A 22746-nucleotide genomic window follows, 5' to 3' on the forward strand; every position below is an offset into this window, starting at 1 on the left:
ATGGAAACAGGAACACATGGGCTACTTGCACAGTGAACAAGTCTGTATGATCATGTTCACACACCACCAAGAAACCTGAAGACACAAAAGAGAATAGTAAAACCAAAAACACTCAGTTTGAAAAAATGTTGCAGTAATCCGCAAGTGCTAGTAAAAGATGTAAAAAACAGGGTATTTGGTTGATACGTTTTTTGCAAAAAATGTATACTAAGCTGCTCTACCAATCTTCACGGTATACCCTTACCGTGAAGATTGGTAGAGCAGCTTAGTATACATTTTTTGCAAAAAACGTATCAACCAAATACCCTGTTTTTTACATCTTTTACTAGCACTTGCGGATTACTGCAACATTTTTTCAAACTGAGTGTTTTTGGTTTTACTATTCTCTTTTGTGTCTTCAGCCTAACACTGTGTTGTTAATGTTTGATTTACAGCTAGCCTATCAGGCCTTTCAGGCCCTGACACTGGTGGGATCTCATTGACAAAAGTGTATGGCATTCTAAAATGCTTTTTTTAGGGCTGACACAGCTAGTGCTTGACAGCAGCATTATTATTATTATTATTTAACGGCGTTCAGCTCTTTCTCGAGTCATGGATACTTGATGGATTAACGCTCTGTGGATGATTGATTGTATCAAGCCATTGGGTTGCTGGTCATCCTTTTCACCTTGTAGCTTTTATTTTTCTGACTATTATGCACTTGTCCAGTGATTGCTCTCTTTGTATGATGTGTGCAAAGTAGGCAAGTTGTAGCTTGGTGATCCTTGCTTCGAGTGACATCCTTCTACAGCACCACATTTCAAAGGCGCCAAATTGTGCTGCATCTTAATAAATTTGGGGCTTTGCACTCAAGTGAGCTCTTCATTAAGACTGCTGTGTAATGCCAGTCTTAATGAACTGTCCCCAACTAATGCAATTCACTAAAATAAGTGATAGATAACATTCTTTATACAATTTTTTTAAATTTTCTAAGTAAGAAGTTTTACCAGTTTCATCGTTTCCAACCGAGACTTCAGTATAATATTTTTCAACAGTATATTGTGCAAGTTGCAACTTGTTCATTCCATAAATTGAGTTATTTCCTCTCATCCATTTATATACAAGGTCTTTAACGTTATATCCCCCTAGGGAAAAATATAAATAGATTAAGAAATTTAGAATACTTATTTACCAGTTCAAGATTGGACCATTTACCCACATTTCACATTTTTCCTTCTTTTGGGACTTCATTTTTATGTCATTGTCATATTCATATTTTATATACAGTGAGGAAAAAAGTATTTAGTCAGCCACCAATTGTGCAAGTTTTCCCACTTAAAAAGATGAAAATCATCTTGTCTGGTTTGGAAAAAATTATTTTGCATTTTATGGTGGAAAATAAGTATTTGGTCACCAAAAAACATGCAAGATTTCTGGCTCTCACAGACCTGTAACTTCTTCTTTAAGAGGCTCCTCTGTCCTCTACTCATTACCTGTACTAATAGCACCTGTTTGAACTTATCAGTATAAAGGACACCTGTCCACAACCTCAAACAGTCACACTCCAAACTCCACTATGGTGAAGACCAAAGAGCTGTCGAAAGACACCAGAAACAAAATTGTAGCCCTGCACCAGGCTGGGAAGACTGAATCTGCAATAAGCAAGCAGCTTGGTGTAATGAAATCAACTGTGGGAGCAATAATAAGAAAATGGAAGACATACAAGACCACTGATAATCTCCCTCGATCTGGGGCTCCACGCAAGATCTCAGCCCGTGCGTTCAAAATGATCATAAGGACGGTGAGCGAAAATTCAATAACCACACAGGGGGACCTAGTGAATGACCTGCATAGAGCTGGGACCACCATAACAAAGGCTAAAATCAGTAACACACTACGACGCCAGGGACTCATATTCTGTAGTGCCAGACGTATCTCCCTGATTAAGCCAATACATGTCCGGGCCCTTCTGAAGTTTGCTAGAGAGAATTTGGATTATCCAGAAGAGTATTGGGAGAATGTCATATGGTCTGAAGAACCAAAGTAGAACTGTTTGCTAGAAACAAAACTCGTCATGTTTGGAAGAGACAATGCTGAGTTCCATCCAAAGAACACCATACCTACTGTAATGGGGGTGGCAACATCATGCTTTGGGGCTTTTTCTCTTCAAAGTGACCAGAACGACTGATCCGTGTACTTGAAAATTAATGGGGTCATGTATTGTGAGATTTTGAGTGCAAACTTCCTATCAGCAAGGGCATTGAAGATGAAACGTGGATGGGTCTTTCAGCATGATTATGATTCCAAGCACATTGCCAGGACAACGAAGGAGTGGCTTCGTAAGAGGCATATGAAGGTCCTGGAGTGGCGCAGCCAATCTCCAGATCTCAACCCCAACCCCATAGAAAACGTTTGGAGGGAGTTGAAGTTCTGTGTTGCCCAGCAACAGACCCAAAACATCACTGCTCTAGAGGACATCTGCATGGGGGAATGGGCGAACATACCACCAACAGTGTGTGCCAACCTTGTGAAGACTTCCAGAAAACGTTTGACCTCTGTCATTGCCAACAAAAAATATAAAACAAAATATTGAGACGAACTTTTGTTAATGACCAAATATTTATTTTCCACCATAATTTGCAAAATAATTCCTGCCAAATCAGACAAGGTGACTTTCTGGATTTGTTCTTATTTTGACTCACAGTTGTGGTCTACCTATGATGTCATTTATAGGGCTCTCTCATCTTTTTAAGTGGGAGAACTTGCAGAATTGGTGGCTGACTAAATACTTTTTTCCCCCCACTGTGTGTGTGCGCACGCGCGTGTGTGTATATAGATATATATACATACACACACATTATATATATATATATATATATATATATATATAGATATATATATCTATATATATATAGATATATATATCTATATATATATAGATATATATATCTATATATATATAGATATATATATATATATATATATATATATATATAGATATATATATCTATATATATATATAGGAAGGAACTGCACAGTAAACTTATCTTCATGTGCAAGGCCCCCAAACAATCTGTCCACTGATCATTCAGGCTTCATGGAATTAAAAAATAAAAAAAAGAGGCAGCACTCCATTGTTCCAATATAAAACGTGCAGGGTTTAATTTACCCACATGACTGGGCAATGTTTCAGCTCAAAATGAGCCTTGAGAAAGGCTATTGCACTATTTTGTAGTGCAGCGGTGACCTTGCTGTGCAGTGAGACGGCAGTGACCCAGGAAAAGATTCAAAATAAAGTCTTGTTTACTGTTCAGCGTACTCACAAACAGAAAGTAACAAGTCCCCCGGTACGCAACCAGGAAAAAATGAAGACCGTCTGTTCACGAGTCCACGAACAAACTACACCAACCGTGTATGTGGGAGGGTGTCAGACTTTAGACCCTGCCTGGCCCTGTGTTGCTCCACACAGAAAGAGCTCTGCACAAGTCTCCTGCTCGGTCTGCTTCCAAGATCAACACTGACACACCCCTCCCTATACTACAGCTACATCTGCGACTGCAATACCCCCCGTGGCCTCACTATGCCTCCGTGCGCATTCTGGGGAGCACAAACAGTGCCCCCTAGCTGTAAATCACTCACTTATCCAGCTCATGCAAATATTAAATGGAGGAGATTAAGATAGAATAAAAATCTTGTCCTTTATTAGTGCATCATAAAAACAAGTTGGCAAGCTAATGCAGCCGCTCCCGGCTGTAAATGACTGTTGAATTAATGAAATGAAGGTAACGTAGCTTCGAAGACTTGCGGTGCCCCCTGGTGGCATAAACTTACATGAACTGTAGCATGGGAATTTTTCTGAATATTTTCTCACGCTACAGTTCAAATGAGTGTATGCAACCAGGGGCGCAGATTCTGTGACGGCACCACAAGTCACCGAAGCTACGTTACCTTAATTTCATTCATTCCCCAGTCATTTATAGCCAGGAGCGGCTGCATTAACCCCTTCAGATGTATTTACATCGTGGGACATAACTGTACGGTGGACAGGTATGGGATATTGTTGCTTTTTATTTTCCTTTTTTTTATAGGAGAACGAGGGTCTTCAGTTGGATTGAGCATACAATAAAGATAATAAAACCCCATGTGTTTGTTTATTTCATTAACCCCTTAGTGACGGAGCCAAATTTTTGAAATCTGACCAGTGTCACTTTATGTGGTAATAACTCTGGAATGCTTCAACAAATAACTGATTTTGAGATTGTTTTTTTGGGACACATTATACTTTATGATAATGGTAAATTTAGGTCGATATGTTTTGTGTTTATAAAAAATATCAGAAATTTGAGAAAAAAGTAAAAAAATTAGCAATTTTCAAATTTTGAATGATTATCCCTTTAATCCAGATAGTCATTCCACAGCAAAACAATAATAACATTTCCCACATGCTGGCTTTACATCAGCACCATTTGTAAAATGTTCTTTTATTTTGTTAGCATTTTAGGAGGTTTAAAATTGTAGCAGCAATTTTTCATTTTTTCAAAGAAATTTACAAAATTTATTTTTTTAAGGACTTAGCCATGTTTGAAGTGACTTTAGGGGTCCCATATATTTGGAACCCCCCAAAAGTGATACCATTTTAAAAACAGCACCCCCTGACATATTGAAAACTGCTGTCAGGTAGTTTTTTAACCCTTCAGTTGCTTTTCAGGAATTAATGCAAAGTGACATGACAGAAATGAAAATGTGCATTTTTACCACCTACATGCCTTTAACTTCTGAACAGATTACAACAGTCGGCAGACTCTTAAGCCAGAATTTGGTCATGAATTGCCAATCGCAAACATCAGGACTACACAATCGTGATCTGAGGGCACCAATTGGGATTAGGAGGAAGCCCCCACAGTCTGTTTACCATTTATTATAATGTAGTCACTATTGAAAGGAGCATCTAAGGGGTTAAACAGATTTGAACGGTGCAAACACTGATCGTGGCTGATGCAGCAATTTGTCAGCTGTAGTGTACAGCCGACAGCTGCTGGATTGTCACCTGTATGGGAGGCTATTCTCTTAAATCTCAGGTCAGTTAAAAGACGTATTGGCTGTCACTAAGGGGTTAAAATACTTTATTCTTAGTGTGTGTGTATTTTTAACCCTTTACTAATATTGGCGTAATAATGGATAGGTGTCTTATTGACATCTCGCCATTATTAACCAGGCTTAATGTCACGTTACATTAGCAAGGTGACATTAACCCTTTATTACTCTATATCCCACCGCTACACGGGAATGGGAAGAGAGTGGCTAAGTGCCAGAATAGGCACATCTTGCAGATGTGCCTCTTCTGGGGTGGCTGGGGGCAGATGTTTTTAGCTGGTGGGGGCCAATAACCATGGACCCTCTCCAGGCTATTAATATCTGCCCTCAGTCACTGGCTTTACCACTCTGTATTTATACTCTGTATTAAATATAAATATATATGTGTGTGTGTCAATGACATATATATATATATATATATACCTATTCTATGTGTAGACATTTATTCTATCTATTCTATTCTAACCTGTCAGTGTGATTTTACTGTACACCTCACTGAATTACCGGCTTTTCTATAGAACATCGGTGCGTATTTCTCGCAAGGCAGACTTGTAGTCCGTGTGTAATCCGTATTTTCCTTGCCCCATAGACTTTCATTGGCATATTTTTGGAGGAATGCGCTAATAATGGCAGCATGCTGTGATTTTCTCAGCCTGTAAAATACGGCTGAGAAATATACGGCTGATGGAAGCTGCCCCCATAGAGAAACATTGGTCCGTGTGCAATGCATTGTTTTTGCGCCTCTCCCTCGTCCGTATTTCTCTCTAGTGTGACCCAGACCTTGTGAAATTTCTGGATGAAATAACATTTTCAGGGATACTGTTTTTATAAATATAAAACTTTTGATAGTGTCATATACATCTACTTTTTGTGCAGTTGTATGATATAAAAAAAACATTGTTTTGCCATTTTTTTTACAGTATTCACTGATGTAAAATAGTACAAAAGATTTATAAATCGGGTACTTCCAGATTCGGTGATACCAATTACCGTATATACTCGAGTATAATTTTGCCACAAAAAACTGGGAAAACTTATTAACTCGAGTATAAGCCTAGGGTAGGAAATGCAGCAGCTACCGGTGAATTTCAAAAATAAAAATAGATGCTCCATACCGTTCATTATTGCCCCATAAGATGCTCCATATAAAGCTGTGCCACATATAATGCTCCATACATTTCATTATGGCCCCATAGATGCTCCGTATAAAACTGTGCCACATATAATGCTCCATACATTTCATTATGGCCCCATAGATGCTCCATATAAAGCTGTGCCACATATAATGCTCTATACCGTTCATTATGCACTCATAGATGCTCCATATAAAGCTGTTCCATATATAATGCTCTGCACCGTTGATTATGGCCCCATAGATGCTCCATATAAAGCTGTGCCATATAGAATGCTCTGCACCGTTCATTATGGCCCCATAGATGCTCCATAGAAAGCTGGGCCATATAGAATGCTCTGCACCGTTCATTATTGCCCCATAAGATACTCCATATAAAGCTGTGCCCCATATAGAATGCTCTGCACCGTTCATTATGGCCCCATAGATGCTCCATAGAAAGCTGTGCCATGTAGAATGCTCTGCACCGTTCATTATGGCCCCATAAATGCTCCATAGAAAGCTGTGCCTGTGCCATATAGAATGCTCTGCACCGTTCATTATGGCCCCATAGATGCTCCATAGAAAGCTGTGCCATGTAGAATGCTCTGCACCATTCATTATGGCCCCATAGATGCTCCATAGAAAGCTGTGCCCCATATATAATGCTGTGCACCGTTCATTATGGCCCCATAGCTGCTCCATAGAAAGCTGTGCCATATATAATGCTCTGCAACGTTCATTATGGCCCCATAGAAAGCTATGCAATATATAATGCTGCTGCTGCAATAAAAAAAAAATGACATACTCACCTCAATTGCTGCTCGCTGCTCCTCAGCGTTCCGTCTCGCCGTCTCTCCGCACTGACTGTTCAGGCAGAGGGCGGCGCGCACACTAGTACGTCATCGCGCCCTCTGACCTGCACAGTCACTGCCAGAGGACGGGAAGACGGAGTGGAGCCCGGCGTGTGGAACGCGGACAGGTAAATATGACATACTTACCTGCTCCCGGTGTCCCTGGCTCCTTATCCCGGACAGATGGTCTCCGGGTGCCGCAGCCTCTTCCTATGTCAGCGGTCACCGTTACCGCTCATTAGAGGAATGAATATGCGGCTCCACCCCTATGGAAGTGGAGTCCATATTTATAACTTTAATGAGCGGTCCCACGTGACCGCTGAACAGGGGTAGAGCTGCGGCACCTGAAGACCGTGGGACTGCAGGGGCAGCGCCAGGAGCGCCGGGACTAGGTGAGTATATGACAGAACTCTCTCCCCCTCGTCCGCCGACCCTGCCGCCGTCCATGACTCGAGTATAAGCCGAGAGGGGCACTTTCAGCCCAAAAATTTGGGCTGAAAATATCGGCTTATACTCGAGTATATACGGTATGTGTACTTTTTTTTTTTTTTTTTTACATACTAATGCATATTAATTGGCGTAATATTTTTCCAAGACTTTTTCCGTTTTTCATTTTGAGGGTTTTTTAAAAAAAATATTTTTACAATTTATTTTTAGAGCTTTTTTTTTTTTTTTTTTTTTACTTTTACTTAATTCTTCTGTGGGATTTCAACTTTAATTTTTGGGATCACTCGTCTATAATGCACTGCTGCCATGGCTTTCGTCCCAGTTTAGACCACTGGAGCTGCCTACGCTGGGTCCAGTGTGTTGGCAGCAGCGGATTGTGCTTCCTGTTGTTAATTTTGCCTCATCTTAACATGCCGGCAAAGTTTTTAATAGGGTGGAAAGCCCTTTTTTAAAATATGATAAAGGAATGAGTAGAGATAAGTGGATTAATTTATATATGATCAACTTTGTGTTGACTTTCCTCAAATTTGCAGTTTCCCACGAATTTGAATACTTTGCGATTTGATAGTGTTGCAAAAAAAACATGCTTTTTTGCCATTTCATACACTGCTGAACATTCAGAGCAGGCTAAAGTCTCTCTCTGTCTCTTTCTCTCGCTCTCACTTTTCCTCTCTCCCCTCTCCGCACCTCTCTCTGTCTTCTCTTCACCTCCCCTCTTCATCTCCATCTCTCCCTCCTCTCAACTCCTCTCTCTGCCATTGCTTATTATATTACGGAAAATGAATTTGTCAGTTCAGTTTAGATTGTCATACCGTTATACTACAATTATTTACAGTCTTGTTAAATTACTATTATACTTACAGCTCTCTAGCTGCAGTTTGCATGTCTGCTTGTCCATGGGATATTTGGTAAGGTCCATATTGCAAGCCACTGTTGTTGTAATTCTAAATGGAAAAACACATATAAGCAGGTTAGGTAGAAAAAAGGCCTGATGTGATGTGAAATGTACATGTACCCCAGTAATTTGGCACCTTAAAAAGTCACAATATTTTTGTCCAACTTGGCAGTTGCAGAAACATATCGCAACTTTTGCCATTTACACGCTAGTCCTGGATAGCTAAGATGGGTGTATCATGGGTGGAACAGGGCATGGTCATGTCCGCTGATCAAATTTATCTTTATTTACGCCACTAAAGTTGCACAACTTAATACAGCTGGTGTACTTTTTTGGTGGTGGTGCATGATGGGTATTAGACACCCCTGATTAATGAATCTGATCAGTGTACTCAAGTGAACACTGCAATGAATTTGAGTTTGTTGCTGTAATATTTAGTTACAAAGTTCTAATAAATGCATTTTAACGGGAGAGTCATACTGCCTGAACAATGGGCAGCATCGATCAAACTCTTGCCGCTTAACTGCAGCCTTGTATGTTTTAATCAGAAACGCAGCAGCCAGAGCAGAGAAAACATACTTTAAAGAAAATGCTGGCGACCATGGCCTCGATTCATGAAAGTGTTTTCTCAGGCAACTGATGTAAAACGCTAATAGGTTGCAAAATGTCTGCGGAACTCAAGGTTGCACAAAATATTGTGAATTTTTGGCAGTTTTGAAATTGGAGAAAATGAAGCAATTCTCCCAGAAAATAATTGGCATCTCACATGTTTTATTATACTCATGTTTATTTCAAGGGAAAAAAGGCAATTTGGACATAATTTCACACAAGACCCCCAAATTGGCTGAACAAAATTGTTGACACCCTTAATTTAATATTTGGTTCACACGATCAACAAGCTCTTTCACCTCTCAACTGAAATTCTGGACCACTCGTTTTTTTTTTTCAAACTGCTCCAGGTCTTATATTTGAAGAGTTCTTTCTCCCAACAGCAATTTTACGATCTCTCCACAGGTGTTCAATGGTATTTTGATACAGACTCATGGCTGGCCACTTCAGAACTCTCCAGCGCTTTGTTTCCATCCATTTCTGGAAGCTTCTTGAAGTACGTTTGGGGTCATTGTCTTAGGTCACAATCCCAGCTTTCTGACACTAGGCACTACATTGTGACCCAAAGTCCTTTGGTAATCTTCAGATTTCATGATGCTTCGCGCACAGTCATCTGGCCGGAAATGCATGCACTGCTGACCCCCATCACGTGATTGGGGGTCATCGGTGCATCGGCATAACAACCAGAGGTCTCCAGCAAACCTCTATAGTTGTTGATGCCAGATTGCTATGAGCGCCATCCAGTGGTCGGCGCTCATAGCAATGCAATAATTTAGCATTTTTTTTCTCGTTTTTTTCGCGCTAAAAACGCTATAAAAACTCATTAAAAACGCATACATTATGCATTCTATTATTTAGAATGCATTCTGCATGTTTTGTGCACATGGATGGGTTTTTTTCTGCAAAAAAAACGCATCGCGGTAAAAAAAATGAGCATGTTCATTATTTTTGCGGATTTTCTGCGTTTTTCCCGCAATTCTATGCATTTGGGAAAAAACGCACAAAAAACGCAAAAAAAACGCATGCAGATTTCTGGCAGAAATGTCCGGTTTTTGTCAGGAAAATTTCTGCAAGAAATCCTGACGTGTGATCCTTTAACAAGCTGTACTACATGATTTAGGATAATAAGCCAGTTAAGCACTCCATTTGCATACACGTGTTTCAGTGTGCTTGACTTTCCTCAGTTCAATGCAGGAGATCTGATTTGGCTGGGTGAAACACCTCTGTTCTAAACAGAAACGTTTCTCTTAGTGAACTGCGTCAAGGTCGCATAAAGACACTTAAAGCCATGCAATGCTCTCCTGAGAAATTGGTTTTGCAAATATCCTCTTCATAAAGGAAGAGGTCTTGAAATCTACTAGATATAATAATAATAATAATATATCTATTACAGTATATGTGGCAATCTGAAAAGTCAATATGGAAGAAGAAAGAATAGAACGTGGGTTGTATATGGAACCAGGAGTCTGAGCAAATACTGTTGGAATTTAATATGGGCAAAAGCTCAAATCAGGGGCGTAACAATCGCATTCACAGAGGATGCGACTCTGACCAGGCCCATGCTGGAGGGGGACCATGAAGGTGAGTGATCAACCGACGCCATCAGAAACTTCAACTGGATGTGCGTCATTCACACATGTAGCTAAAGTGCATTGCGGCGCACAGACCCGTTAGGTCTATGAGGGCAATACACGCTGCCGGCCAATCAGAAGATAGCACCTGGCGTTGGTATGCCGGTGACTGGGGGCACATGGCAGTGACATCATGTGGTCCTGTTGCTTGCACGCTGTAATCAGCTGCCAGCTTCCGAAGAGGACACCTCGCAGCGGGACAGTGGAGGGAGTATGATTGTTTATTTTTTTTCTATGCATTATAGAACAGCAACAGAATGGGGGGACTTACACCAGCAAGGGGCCATACTAACAGGATGGGGTCAAGGATAAGGGACATATGCCAGAATAAGGGACATATTACCAGAATAAGGGACATATCAGTATGGGGCCCAGGATAAGCGATATATTACTAGGAAAAAGGACATGTGTATGTATGCATCAGGATGGGGCCCAGGAAAAGGGACATATACCAGGATAGGGCATATATATCCTTGGATGGGGATATATATATATACCATGATGGGGCCCAGGATAAGTCGCATATATACCAGGATGGGGGATATATATCAGGATGGGGCCCGGGAAAAGGGACATATACCAGGATAGGGCATATATATCCTTGGATGGGGATATATATACCATGATGGGGCCCAGGATAAGTCACATATATACCAGAATGGGGGATATATATCAGGATGGGGCCTGGGAAAAGGGACATATAACAGGATGGGGGACATATATACAAGGATGCAGTATATATACACCAGAATTGAGGGCACACATATATAGATTCCTCCCGTGACTGTTAGCAGCACATGTCAGCTGATCAGATCAACTGTCATGTACCGGAAAAGGTGCAGGCTCATCGCCGGAGCCTGCACTGAACAGGGGGAGGTGTCCAATGAAGGATAGATCCATCATTGGTTGTTAAGGGGTTAAAGGTATCAGAAAGCAAAACTTCTGTAGAATTAAGGTATGTTCACACATTGCAGTTTTGCAGCTTTTTTTAATGTTAACTTTAATCTGCTTAGAAATAGCAGGTTTTGCTTAGTTTTTGATCTTTTTTTTACTGCATTTTTGTCAGGGTACATTTGTTTCTTGTGCATGCTGATAAAGTTTAGTGCATTAAAAAAAATCAGATTTCAGTACATCAGATTTTAGCACCAAAAGCGCAGCAAAAACCTGACACCTGCGTTTTTTTGCAAAAACGCAGCTCTTTGATAAAACAGTCGGGGAATAAAAGAACAAGCTGTGTGCATGAGATTTCTGAAATCTCATAGACTTTGCTGGTACTGTGAAATGCAGCTGAAAATTTGCATAAAAATGCATCAAAAACGCTGCAAAAAGGCAAAATTTGGATCAATCAGCGGTGAAAAACATTGTTTAAAGTGATGAATCTACATTTCTGGCCCTTTCCTGTACTATTTGGAGAGTGAGAACTTCATTTCAGATGTGACTATTCCAGGTTGTTTGAGTTATAGTAGTTAAGCCTTCACGAAGAAGGAAGTACCCAAAATAAAATAAAGATTATGTCAAGGTACACAAGCTAAAAACAAGAAAATCCAAAATAGCCCAGTAATTAAAAAACCATGATTTTCTTAATACAAAAAGAAACGAAGTACAACAGAACATGAAAACATTACTAAAACGATAGATGGCATAGCGGAGTGAGAGGAAGTCAGGTGATTGCAGAAAAATAAATGCAACAATTATTGACAACACAGGTCTAGAAAAAAAAAATTTCAGGTGCCAAGGTTTTTTTTCTTTAATGGACATAGGGTATTTTGAGGGTGCTGAATTAAAAATCCCTTTACTTTTCTTGAAGAGTTTTTAGATAATTCATCCATGAAAATAATGCATTCCTCCAATGAGACTTGTGTGTGATAAATGCAATGGCTGTTGGTCTTTTGATTCTTTACAATATCTCATATTTTGTATTTTAATTTGTAGGTTTTCAATGCTATAAAATTGAATTTTTGAAGCCAGAATTCTACTGAAATTAATTATTAAATATCTCAGAAACTAGAGCCAATCTGGCAAAATCAAAGTAATATTCTTAATCAGAACCATAAACTTAATATAAATCCATTCAGACATCACTGACGCCAACATCACTGTATACCAGTGTGATAATAACCACATAAACCAAACCCATGTTGTGCGCACCTAATTTTAATGTATATAATAAAAAACAACAATGTAACCCCTTACTGACATCCACCCTACTTTACAGTGCACAAAGGCACAAAGTGAGTCCGACCCATACCTGGCAGATAATGGTTGAGTGTCACAACCAGGTCCTGCCTCTAACAGCCGCAGTTGGAGCGGAACTCTGCCTTCTACATGACAAGCGCAGTGGATGGGATTTATAGCACTCCCATGCCCACTGTGCTTCTATTTGACGCTGCGTACACTCCCCCGCTGTGCGGGTTTACGAGCCGCAGCATGTCAAATATCTGAAATTTCCACAATATAATGTATATGATGGACCATCCCTGAACAGGGTCCCCTTGCCGATGGTGGAATCTCTTTTATGCCTTTTTGATCAAAAACAGTGTTACTAAGAACCCCTAAGTAATTTAAATGCACTTTTACTTTTGCTACTTACTTAGTAACAGCAGGGTATATGATGATTTCATTTGTTATAGGTTTTATACGCATTATTAATCCAAGGACGCAGTCAGACGGCCGTATAAATTGGAGTGTGATGTGAATGCAGTGCATGGACTGCCCGGTGGCGCTCCCAACCCGAATATGGCAGAGACAAGGACATGCATGACGCTGTCACACTCGGCATCGGGCAGTCCATGCCGATCTTACACTGATTTACATGGCCGTCTCACTGCGCCGCAGAGGACACCTGTCATGGTGAAAATGGCATCTCATCTGCAGGCAGGATGTTATAGGAGAGTAGGAGTTGATCAGATTGATGTACATTTTTGTGGGAAAAGGTTCACTAAAACTTGCATGTTATTCATTAAAATCCCTTGCATTGCATGCGTAAGAGTCTTAAGCGTGGTCCTATTCAGTGATTGACCCCCTGTATGACTGTGCTGCAGAGATAGCTGTCAATCATAGCTTAAAGCATGGCCAGGAAAAACTTATACTAAAACTTAACATTTACTGAATATATTAAAAAGGCCAATATATACCTAGGACAAACATATAACCAACAATTACAAAGTATAAGTGGTCATGTTTAGCAGTGCTCGAGTAAAAAATGGTTCAATCTCACCATGTCCTCCAATACCTGTTTACTATAATGAGGGAACCAAAGCGGGAAGGGAGAAGAGGGGGATTTAAAGAGTAAAGACAAGGTAGTCTTTCTATTTCTCCCTGTCGTGCCTCTGTTATACTCCCGCCCTGACGAGGGCAGTACCCAAGTGTGGCCCTGCTTCTAAACTACCGTATTTTTCCGACCATAAGACGCACTTTTTTCCCTCCAAATTTGGGAGGAAAGTGTGTGTGCGTCTTATGGTACGGATGTAGCATGTGGGGAGGGGGGTAACAGTGAGTGGGATCACACTGTTATGCCACTTCAGGATGTCCCAGCTGCCCAGAATCAGTGCTGGGGAAACCATGTGGTCCCGATGATTAAGTGCAGTGAATATTCATTAGCGGCTCCCTGCCCACCTATCAGCTGAGAGGTGAGCTGGGAGCAGCAAATGAATACTGCACTTAAGCAGGGACACACATGGCTTCTCCAGCGCTGATTCCTGCAGCAGCTGGGGAGGTCTGTGTGTCCGGGGGAGAAGGAGGCAGCAGCAGCAGGGGCCAGAGGAGAGAGGAGATCGCTGCATAACTGCCTGCCATGCCTGGGCTGGACGTCAAGTGCTGTGCACAAACAGGACCTGTTTGATGTCAGGAGTGGGCGGGCTGGAGCATCACATGGCAGCTCAGAGCCCTCCCTCTTCTTGACATCATCACAGGTCCTTCAGGCTCTCCACTAGAATCTGCAGCTTCCTGATAACCTGTGCTGTGGAAAGGAAACAAGAGGGAGGGCTCTGTGTGCAGTCATGGGATGCTTTTACCTCACCACAGTGTGGCTGGCTGCCACATTTAAGAGGTTAGTCTTTCCAAAACACAATAAAGCACTCTGCCACTCCTTTGGTGAACTATAACTCCCAGCATGTCATAGGCTCTGCAGGACATGCTGGGAGTTATAGTTCTCCCATGGGATTTTAAAGCAGCACTCCAGTGTTATTTTGCAGTGCTGGAGTGGTGCTTTCAATATAAGCCCTGTGCCCCCATTCTTATACTCACCCTCCAGCATCTTCATATAGTACTGTACAGACGCCACACTGGTCCCGCAGCTTCCAACATAATAACATACTATTATATATAATAACACCACATATAATAGTATGTTATTAAATATGTTACCACTTTTTTTTGCTTCAAATATTTTTTTTCCCTATTTTCCACCTCTAAAACCTGGGTGCGCCTTATAGTCCGGTGCGTCTTATAGTCTGAAAAATACGGTACCCATGAATAATGTAGCTAGAGATAGCTGTCAATCACTAGAGGAACCAATGGCCTCATACAAGTTATTCTGAACATCATTCTGCTTCTCTCTACCATGCTGTCCACAGACTGGCCAATGTACAATGTTATTATTATTTATTTATATAGCACCATTAATTCCATGGTGCTGTACATGAGAATTTCTCTCATATCAACAAATATCAGTCGGACATCAACACCGGCCAAGTCAGGTACCCTCAGTCCACCAAAGTGGAAGAAAAGAGTCAACGCCTCACAGAGAAAGGGTGAGAGCTAACTTCATTTGATCATCCGGATGTAGTTCCAGCCATGGCGACCAGATTTGAAGAAAGGAGTTCCAGCTATCGGTTCTCGTCGCTTGGATGCGCTCATATATCATGATAGTGTTCATTCTATCTTTGACAAGAGATATTGAGAGTGAAGGAGACCTCCATTTTGACGCTATGTGTATTTTGGTCTCCATTCCCAGCAGGACCACCAGTCTGTGTAAATTTTTGGATATTCCCCGCGGCCTTAATTCCAGGAGGAAGGTCCATGGATTCATTGGTGTCTCCCTTCCACAGGTTCCTTCTAAGGCCGGGATCACACACAGCGAGATACGGCTGAGTCTCACAGGTTAAAACCAAGCTCTGGCACCGGCACTCCAGAGCGGAGCGTGCGGCCGCATAGCAATACATGGAGCCGCACGCTCCGCTCCGGAGTGCTGGTGCCAGAGCTTGGTTTTAACCTGCGAGACTCAGCCGTATCTCGCTGTAGTGTGACTCCGACCTTAGGATGTGTTAAAAATTGCAGTGAAAACCATCATAAATTCAGACAAATTTGACAGAACAGATTCATGTAGAAACCTGACAGACCACTTTGTAAGTCAATGGTGTTCACTGGGCTCCTGAATGTTTCATGGTCCAATAGATCTGATGCTAGGTTGTGAATTCTGTCATACAGGTGTGAAGCATTCTCTTCTCTAAATGCATAGATGTCATAATAATGCCTTAGTGCAATAGATACAAAAATATTCAAAAATGTCATGGTTACCTGATTGCATAAAGCACAGTTCCATTGGAATAGAGACGAACAAGACGATTATCCACAGTAACGTCATGCAGGAATGATTTTTTGGAATCTACAATGTATGTGTCTGGAACCCAAAGCAATTGCACAAGCCTGGGATCCAAAGTAATGCTTTTACTGCCATCAAATACTAGACGTTCATCTATCCATCTCTGGCGCAGAAATATTGTGGCTGTATAATCCTGTAATATGGAAAATATTGTAAATCACAGAGAGGAATGTCAAATATTGAAAAATATTTGAAGGCATTTTTTCAAAGGGGTTGTCCACTACTTTGACATTGATGACCTGTCTGATATTCATAGTCAATTTAAGCCAATATATTAAGAATTAAAAATAAAAGATGTATGACATTTACAAGAAAATGAAAAATTTGAACATTTAAAACTTTTAATGAATTTCTGTAAACTAGATATTTATAATGCACAAAATTTATTACTGACATTTCCCATACTTCTTTGTTATATTGGCTTCGATTTTCAGTGTAAGGCTGGAGTCACACTAAATGTATGAAAAATCGGTCCGAGTCTCCCTGCCGAGAGTCGCATGTGTCATGCCAGTACAATCCGATTTTTCACACCTACCATCCGATTTACATCCTAATGCAGTGCGATTGCGATCCGATCTTAACATGAGCTTTTACATACAGCAATTCTGTCATTTACACATCGATTTCAAAGGAAATATTCAGCAAAACACACACACACATATGTGTATATATATATATATATATACTGTATGTATGTATGTATATATATATATATATATATATATATATATATATATATATATATATTAGAAGAAAAGCCGGCAATTCATGGGCCGCATACAGTGTAATCACAGCATGACAGGTTAGAATTGAATATATAGAATAGATATATACACATATAATACATAGATATATAAATGTCAGTGACACACACATATAGGTATATATATTACATGGAAGAAAAGCGGGCAATTCTTGTGCTGTGTTCTGTAAAATCACTGCAGGAGCCGACAGGATAGAAGAGATGGATTACATATAGTAAATACAAATAGAATAGGTAGATATACAGATATCTGTGGTAAGTACAATTAGTAGTGTGTGTGTGCAGCTTACTGTACATGTATTTAATTAATAAAAGATTATTTTTCAGAAAAGAATGGCGTGGGCTCCAGAGCCAATTTCGTAACCAGCAGCGGTAAAGCCAATAGCTGGGGGCAGATGTTTATAGCCTGGGAAGGGGTAATACCCATGGAGCTTTCCAGGCTATTAATATCTGCTCACAACTGTATACTTAGTCTTTACTGGCTACTAAAATGGGGGACCCTAAAAAAAAATGACATCGGGCCTCCTATAATTAATAATCAGCAAAGGCTATTCAGATAACTGTGGGTGGATATTAATAGTCTTGGAAGGGGCCATGGATACTACCCCCAAACTAAAAATATCAGCTCTGTCACCCCAGAAAAGGCACATCTCTAAGATCCGCCAATCCTGGCACTTAACTTCACTCTTCCCACTTGCTCTATAGCGGTGGCAAGTGGGGTGATAGTTGGGGGGGTTGATGTCACCTTTGTGTTGTCAGGTAACATCAAGCCTTGAGGTTAGTAATGAAGAAGCATGAATAAGACGCCCCCATTACTAGTCCCATAGCCACATTGTAAGAAAACAAACACCCAGAAAAAGTCTTTTAATTGAAAGAATGAAACAGACTCCTTTAATAATCTTAATTAAACCTTAGTTACGCTCTCGACCATTCTCCCGATGCCCTCGTCTGTTGTGAATTCTGTTGTCAAGCTCCCTCCTGTGGTCATGAGTGGTACTTCGGCTGGTTCTGTCCATGGGCTTCCTCTGGTGGTTGTGAGTGGGGCTGCGGCTTCTGAGTTTCCTTCCACAGGTGACGAGGTTAATTCGTTAGCTGGCTGCTCTATTTAACTCCACTTAAATCATTGCCCCATGCCACCTGTCAATGTTCCAGTATTGGTCTAGTTCGCTCCTGGATCGTTCCTGTGACCTGTCTTCCCAGTAGAAGCTAAGTTCCTGCTTGTTTTTCTCTGGTTTGCTATTTTTCTGTCCAGCTTGCTATTTTGATTTTTGTCTTGCTTGCTGGAAGCTCTGGGACGCAGAGGGAGCACCTCCGCACCGTGAGTCGGTGCGGAGGGTCTTTTTGCGCCCTCTGCGTGGTCTTTTTGTAGTTTTTGTGCTGACCGCAAAGTTACCTTTCCTATCCTCTGTCTGTTCAGTAAGTCGGGCCTCTCTTTGCTATATCTATTTCATCTCTGTGTTTGTAATTTTCATCTTAACTCAGTCATTATATGTGGGGGGCTGCCTTTTCCTTTGGGGAATTTCTCTGAGGCAAGGTAGGCTTTATTTTTCTATCTTTAGGGCTAGCTAGTTTCTTAGGCTGTGACGAGTTGCATAGGGAGCATTAGGAGCAATCCACGGCTATTTCTAGTGTGTGTGATGGGATTAGGGATTGCGGTCAGCAGAGTTCCCACGTCCCAGAGCTTGTCCTGTGTTATTAGTAACTATCAGGTCGTTCCGTGTGCTCTTTACCACCAGGTCCATCATTGTCTTAACCATCAGGTCATAACACTCATCATCTACAAAAGAGTTAAAAGCAAACAGTATTCCTCACCTTTCCGCAGAGATGCGTCTAATCAATTTGGCCCACAACAGGTCCAGCTCTGCTACATCTAGATGGCAGGCTACATGATGCGACCCTGCAACCTGTAATCCAGCAGAGACACTGAGCAGCTCATTGTCTCCCTGTGAACGCCTATTCCTTGTCTGACGGCACCGTGAGCTCGAGAAAGTTCCCCTGCTCGTGGTGCCATCAGAAAGGTTCTGCGAGTTCACAGCCAATGAACTCACTTCACCTTTCTGACATCAGCGCGAGCACCATGGGAAATATTGCAACCCATACTATTCATATAATATTTAATTACTTATGACCTACTGATGGTACCTATAAACACTACTCTATGTGTAGACCAATCTAGAGACATGTGTGTTCACCTTTAACCGGGATGAACAAAGAGGAAGTGGAGGGCACCATCCAGGCATGATAGCAGTACCAAAAATACCAAAAATAGTGGGTCAACCCTAAGCATGACATAAATAGGATACAAGATACAAAGAAAAAGAGCGTCAAGCTATATAAAGGGGACCACCGCTAGAGTATTTACACAACCATACAAAATTATTTTTATTTGTCACCCAAAGAACAAAACACCACACTATTAAAATCACTTAAAAAACAAATTGGATCATGGGTTCCAAATGAAGAACCACCCACTTGGACATGAGTGTGATAGGGAGCAATGTGCACACAAGTGAACAATATATGTAAAGGAGATACACTGGTTTATAAGCAAAAAATGGAACTATGTTATATGTAGATGAGAATGATACGACTAACAGAGTATCACCGTTAAAATAATCACACATGAAGGTATAGTACGGCTCGCAGCATTAATGGCACTGTACGACAAATAATATACAGGCCTGTGTGTAAATGAATTTTAACTGCTAGTCGGCATTATAAACATAATATGATAGACCCACAAACACACAATTACATGCATTACACATAGAGATAAGGCACAGCTCACAACGTGGATGGCACTAGAAAATAATATGTAAGCTAAACGTAAATAAGTTCTAGCTGCTAGTCGTCATTCTGAAATAGCAGAGAAGAATATACATATAGAGCTGTAGGCCGAGTAACAAAAGAGAGACCAAATCCACTGTTCTCTGAGGATGTAACAATAAGATCAGTGTACAACCCACTCCAAATGCCCAGAGACTGCCAAAAGAAACTATAGTTCACTTATACATAGAGACGTCTATCTGAGAGATATCAATGACACAGTCAAATGAATATATAAATCGAGAGATGGTTATTCGGTGAACCAGCATCGTGGAGTGAAAACATCCCTGGAGACTATAATTCACCTTTAACCGGTCAGCAGAATCTATACCTGTCCAGGAGGTACACTATCCTGAAAACCTAAATCCAATTTACAAGCGAGCACTTTATTATAAACTGTTTATTCAACACTCACTGAATAAGACAGGCTAATTGTCAGGTTCTTCAACCTATAAGCACTTTATGGGTGTTGGTGATGGCTTGGTGAGGGATTTCATTTAGGGTCAGACAGGTTTAGTCAACGTGGAGCGGGGGCGCCAATTCGTCTCCCCATAGGGTGCCAACCTCCGCTGCCAGGTAGGGAAAAATGTATTATTTTATCTATTTCACTAGTATATAGCCTTTTTGCAATTGAGACAATATTGGACCTGGCTGACAACTATTATGCACTCCTATACATTCTGTCTGACCCTCTCACTGAATTGTTATTAATGCTTTAGACTTTTTGAGATTTTTAGAGGAATTTAATTAAAAGTTACCTTTAAGGTCTGATTTATTTTGGTTTTCATAGGAATGACCAGGATAGGGATGAGGGGCCCCTGCATCCCAGGATATTATTTTGTTTTTCATATTCATATCAGACCCACTATACTCTGTTTTGTTTTTTCTCTCCTCATTAGGGATGAGCGAGTGTACTCGTCGGTCGGGTGGTCTTCGAGTATTTGTAACTGCTCTGAGATTAAGTTTTTGTTGACGATGCTGCATGATTTACGGCTGCTAGCCAGCCTGAGTACATGTGGGGGTTGCCTGGTTGCTAAGGAATCCCCACATGTATTCAAGCTGTCTATCAGCTGTAAATCATGCAGCTGAGGCAAGGAAAACTAAATTTCCGAGCACTTACAATTACTCGGAGACCACCGGAACGTGCTCGGGAAAACCCAAGCAACGAGTTTACTCGCTCATCACTACTCCTCATCTCTTGCCTGGTATGCATGGGCTCCTCCTCCCTATCTTGGTATGCATGGCCTCCTCATCCAGATATGCATGGCCCCCTTCTCTCTAGCCTGGTAGGCATGGCTTCTTGATCCCTATCGTGGTAGGCATGGCCCCCATCTCCGTCCTGGTATGCATGGCCCCTTTATCCCTATCCTGGTATGCAGGGCCCCCATCTCCATCCTAGTATGCATGGCCCCATCCTTATCCTGGTATGCATTGCCCCAATCCTGGTATGCATGGCCCACATCTGAAAAACATTAACAAACCATAAACCATTATACTTACCTTCCTGCTCTCTCTTGCAGCGTCCTGTTCTGATGTCAGCAGCTGATTTATGCTTGTAAGCAGCGCATTGCAGGAATGTCATGTGCTGCTTACAAGCAGAGGACCGCTTCCAGAATGCTCACTGCTCTCTATGCCAGGACTATGTGCCTGGAGATCAGTGAATATTCATTGCTATTTAACAGCGGGCAGTGTTAGCCGCAGCTGCTGGCTTCCTGCAGCTGCCGGGCGTTCGTGTGCTGAGACTAACAGCATGCCCGCTATTAAAGAGGAATAAATATTCACTGCCCTCCACCCCCATGGGCATGGAATGCAGTGAATATTCATTTCTCTTTAGCAGCGGGCACAGGAGTTAGCCGCAACAGCCGGCTCCTGCCTCCTGTGACCCGCTGGCACTCTCCCACCTCTTCACCACAGTCAGAGCAGCTACTTCCAGACAATAAGAGACCCCCCCCCATTTTCCTTCTCATTTTTGGAGCAAAAAATGTGTTTTCTAGTGCGAAAAATATCTGTCTCTAGTATATGTCAATCAGGTGCTTGTGTGATTGTGTGCTCTTTTAGTGTATGTGTTTTGCTTGTAAGTTGTCTGACGTGTACTATGCGTCTGTGACGTTCACTGTTAGTTTGGTATCTCTGACCTATATGCTGTGCTTGTGCGATGAGTTTTGCATGTGTTCTGTGCTTGTGTGACATGTGCACTGTGCTTCTATGACTTGAGTGCTGTGTGTGTTCTGTGCCTGTCTGATGTAAGTTCTATGCTTGTGTGATGTTAGTGCTACTTATTGGAAGGGTCCCATACACAATTCTTACAAAAGGGCCCTTTGATCCAGGGCTACTGTATGGCTACATGCCAGGGCTCAGAAGGGAAGGAGCACTATTTGGGTTTTGGAATGCAAATTTTTAATTGACTTTGTATCACTATATTAAATTTGCATCGTACCTGACGTGTTAAGTACCCATAAGTGACAATTTTTTAAGCTTTAGGGTATGTGTCCACGTTCAGGAAACGCTGCGTGTTTGACGCTGCGTAGAGCCGCAGCGTCAAACACGCAGCGTCCAGATGTTACACCATAGTGGAGGGGATTTCATGAAATCCCGTCTCCACTATGCGGTAAATCACGCAGGCGGCAGACCCGCGTAAACGGACATGCGGCGCGTCTTTTCAGAACGCAGCATGTCTGTTTACAGTGCGGCGACGCTCCGTCGCCGCACCGTAAATTTCCCATAGATAATCATTAGATGCGGTAAAACCTCATCTAATGATTAGTGAAATGCGTAGAAACTGCGTTAATGCAGCTTACTATGCATGTCACATGCCGGCTTACCTGTCCCGCCACCGGAAGCCCTGTGTTCACTGCAGTTCTCGCGGTAAAATAAGTTTTCACGATAACTTAGCTTACCGCGAGAACTGCCGTGCACGTGACCGGGGCTTATCTCC

General features: G+C 41.6%; 1 protein-coding gene across 3 annotated transcripts in view; it reads right to left on the reverse strand.

Annotated features, from left to right (window-relative positions):
* Positions 1 to 22746, reverse strand: part of LOC138649680 (gamma-aminobutyric acid receptor subunit pi-like) — a 272373-nt gene that overhangs the window by 30766 nt on the left and 218861 nt on the right. For all 3 annotated transcript variants that reach the window (XM_069740284.1, XM_069740292.1, XM_069740302.1), the window contains 3 exons: positions 16138 to 16355; positions 8347 to 8429; positions 987 to 1124 (listed from right to left, as the gene is read on the reverse strand). In XM_069740284.1, the coding sequence (XP_069596385.1) occupies positions 987 to 1124; positions 8347 to 8429; positions 16138 to 16355 (439 nt within the window). The remainder of the gene's footprint in view (positions 1 to 986; positions 1125 to 8346; positions 8430 to 16137; positions 16356 to 22746) is intronic.

Source organism: Ranitomeya imitator, chromosome 1 (genome assembly GCF_032444005.1).
Source record: "Ranitomeya imitator isolate aRanImi1 chromosome 1, aRanImi1.pri, whole genome shotgun sequence".
Taxonomy (NCBI): domain Eukaryota; kingdom Metazoa; phylum Chordata; class Amphibia; order Anura; family Dendrobatidae; genus Ranitomeya; species Ranitomeya imitator.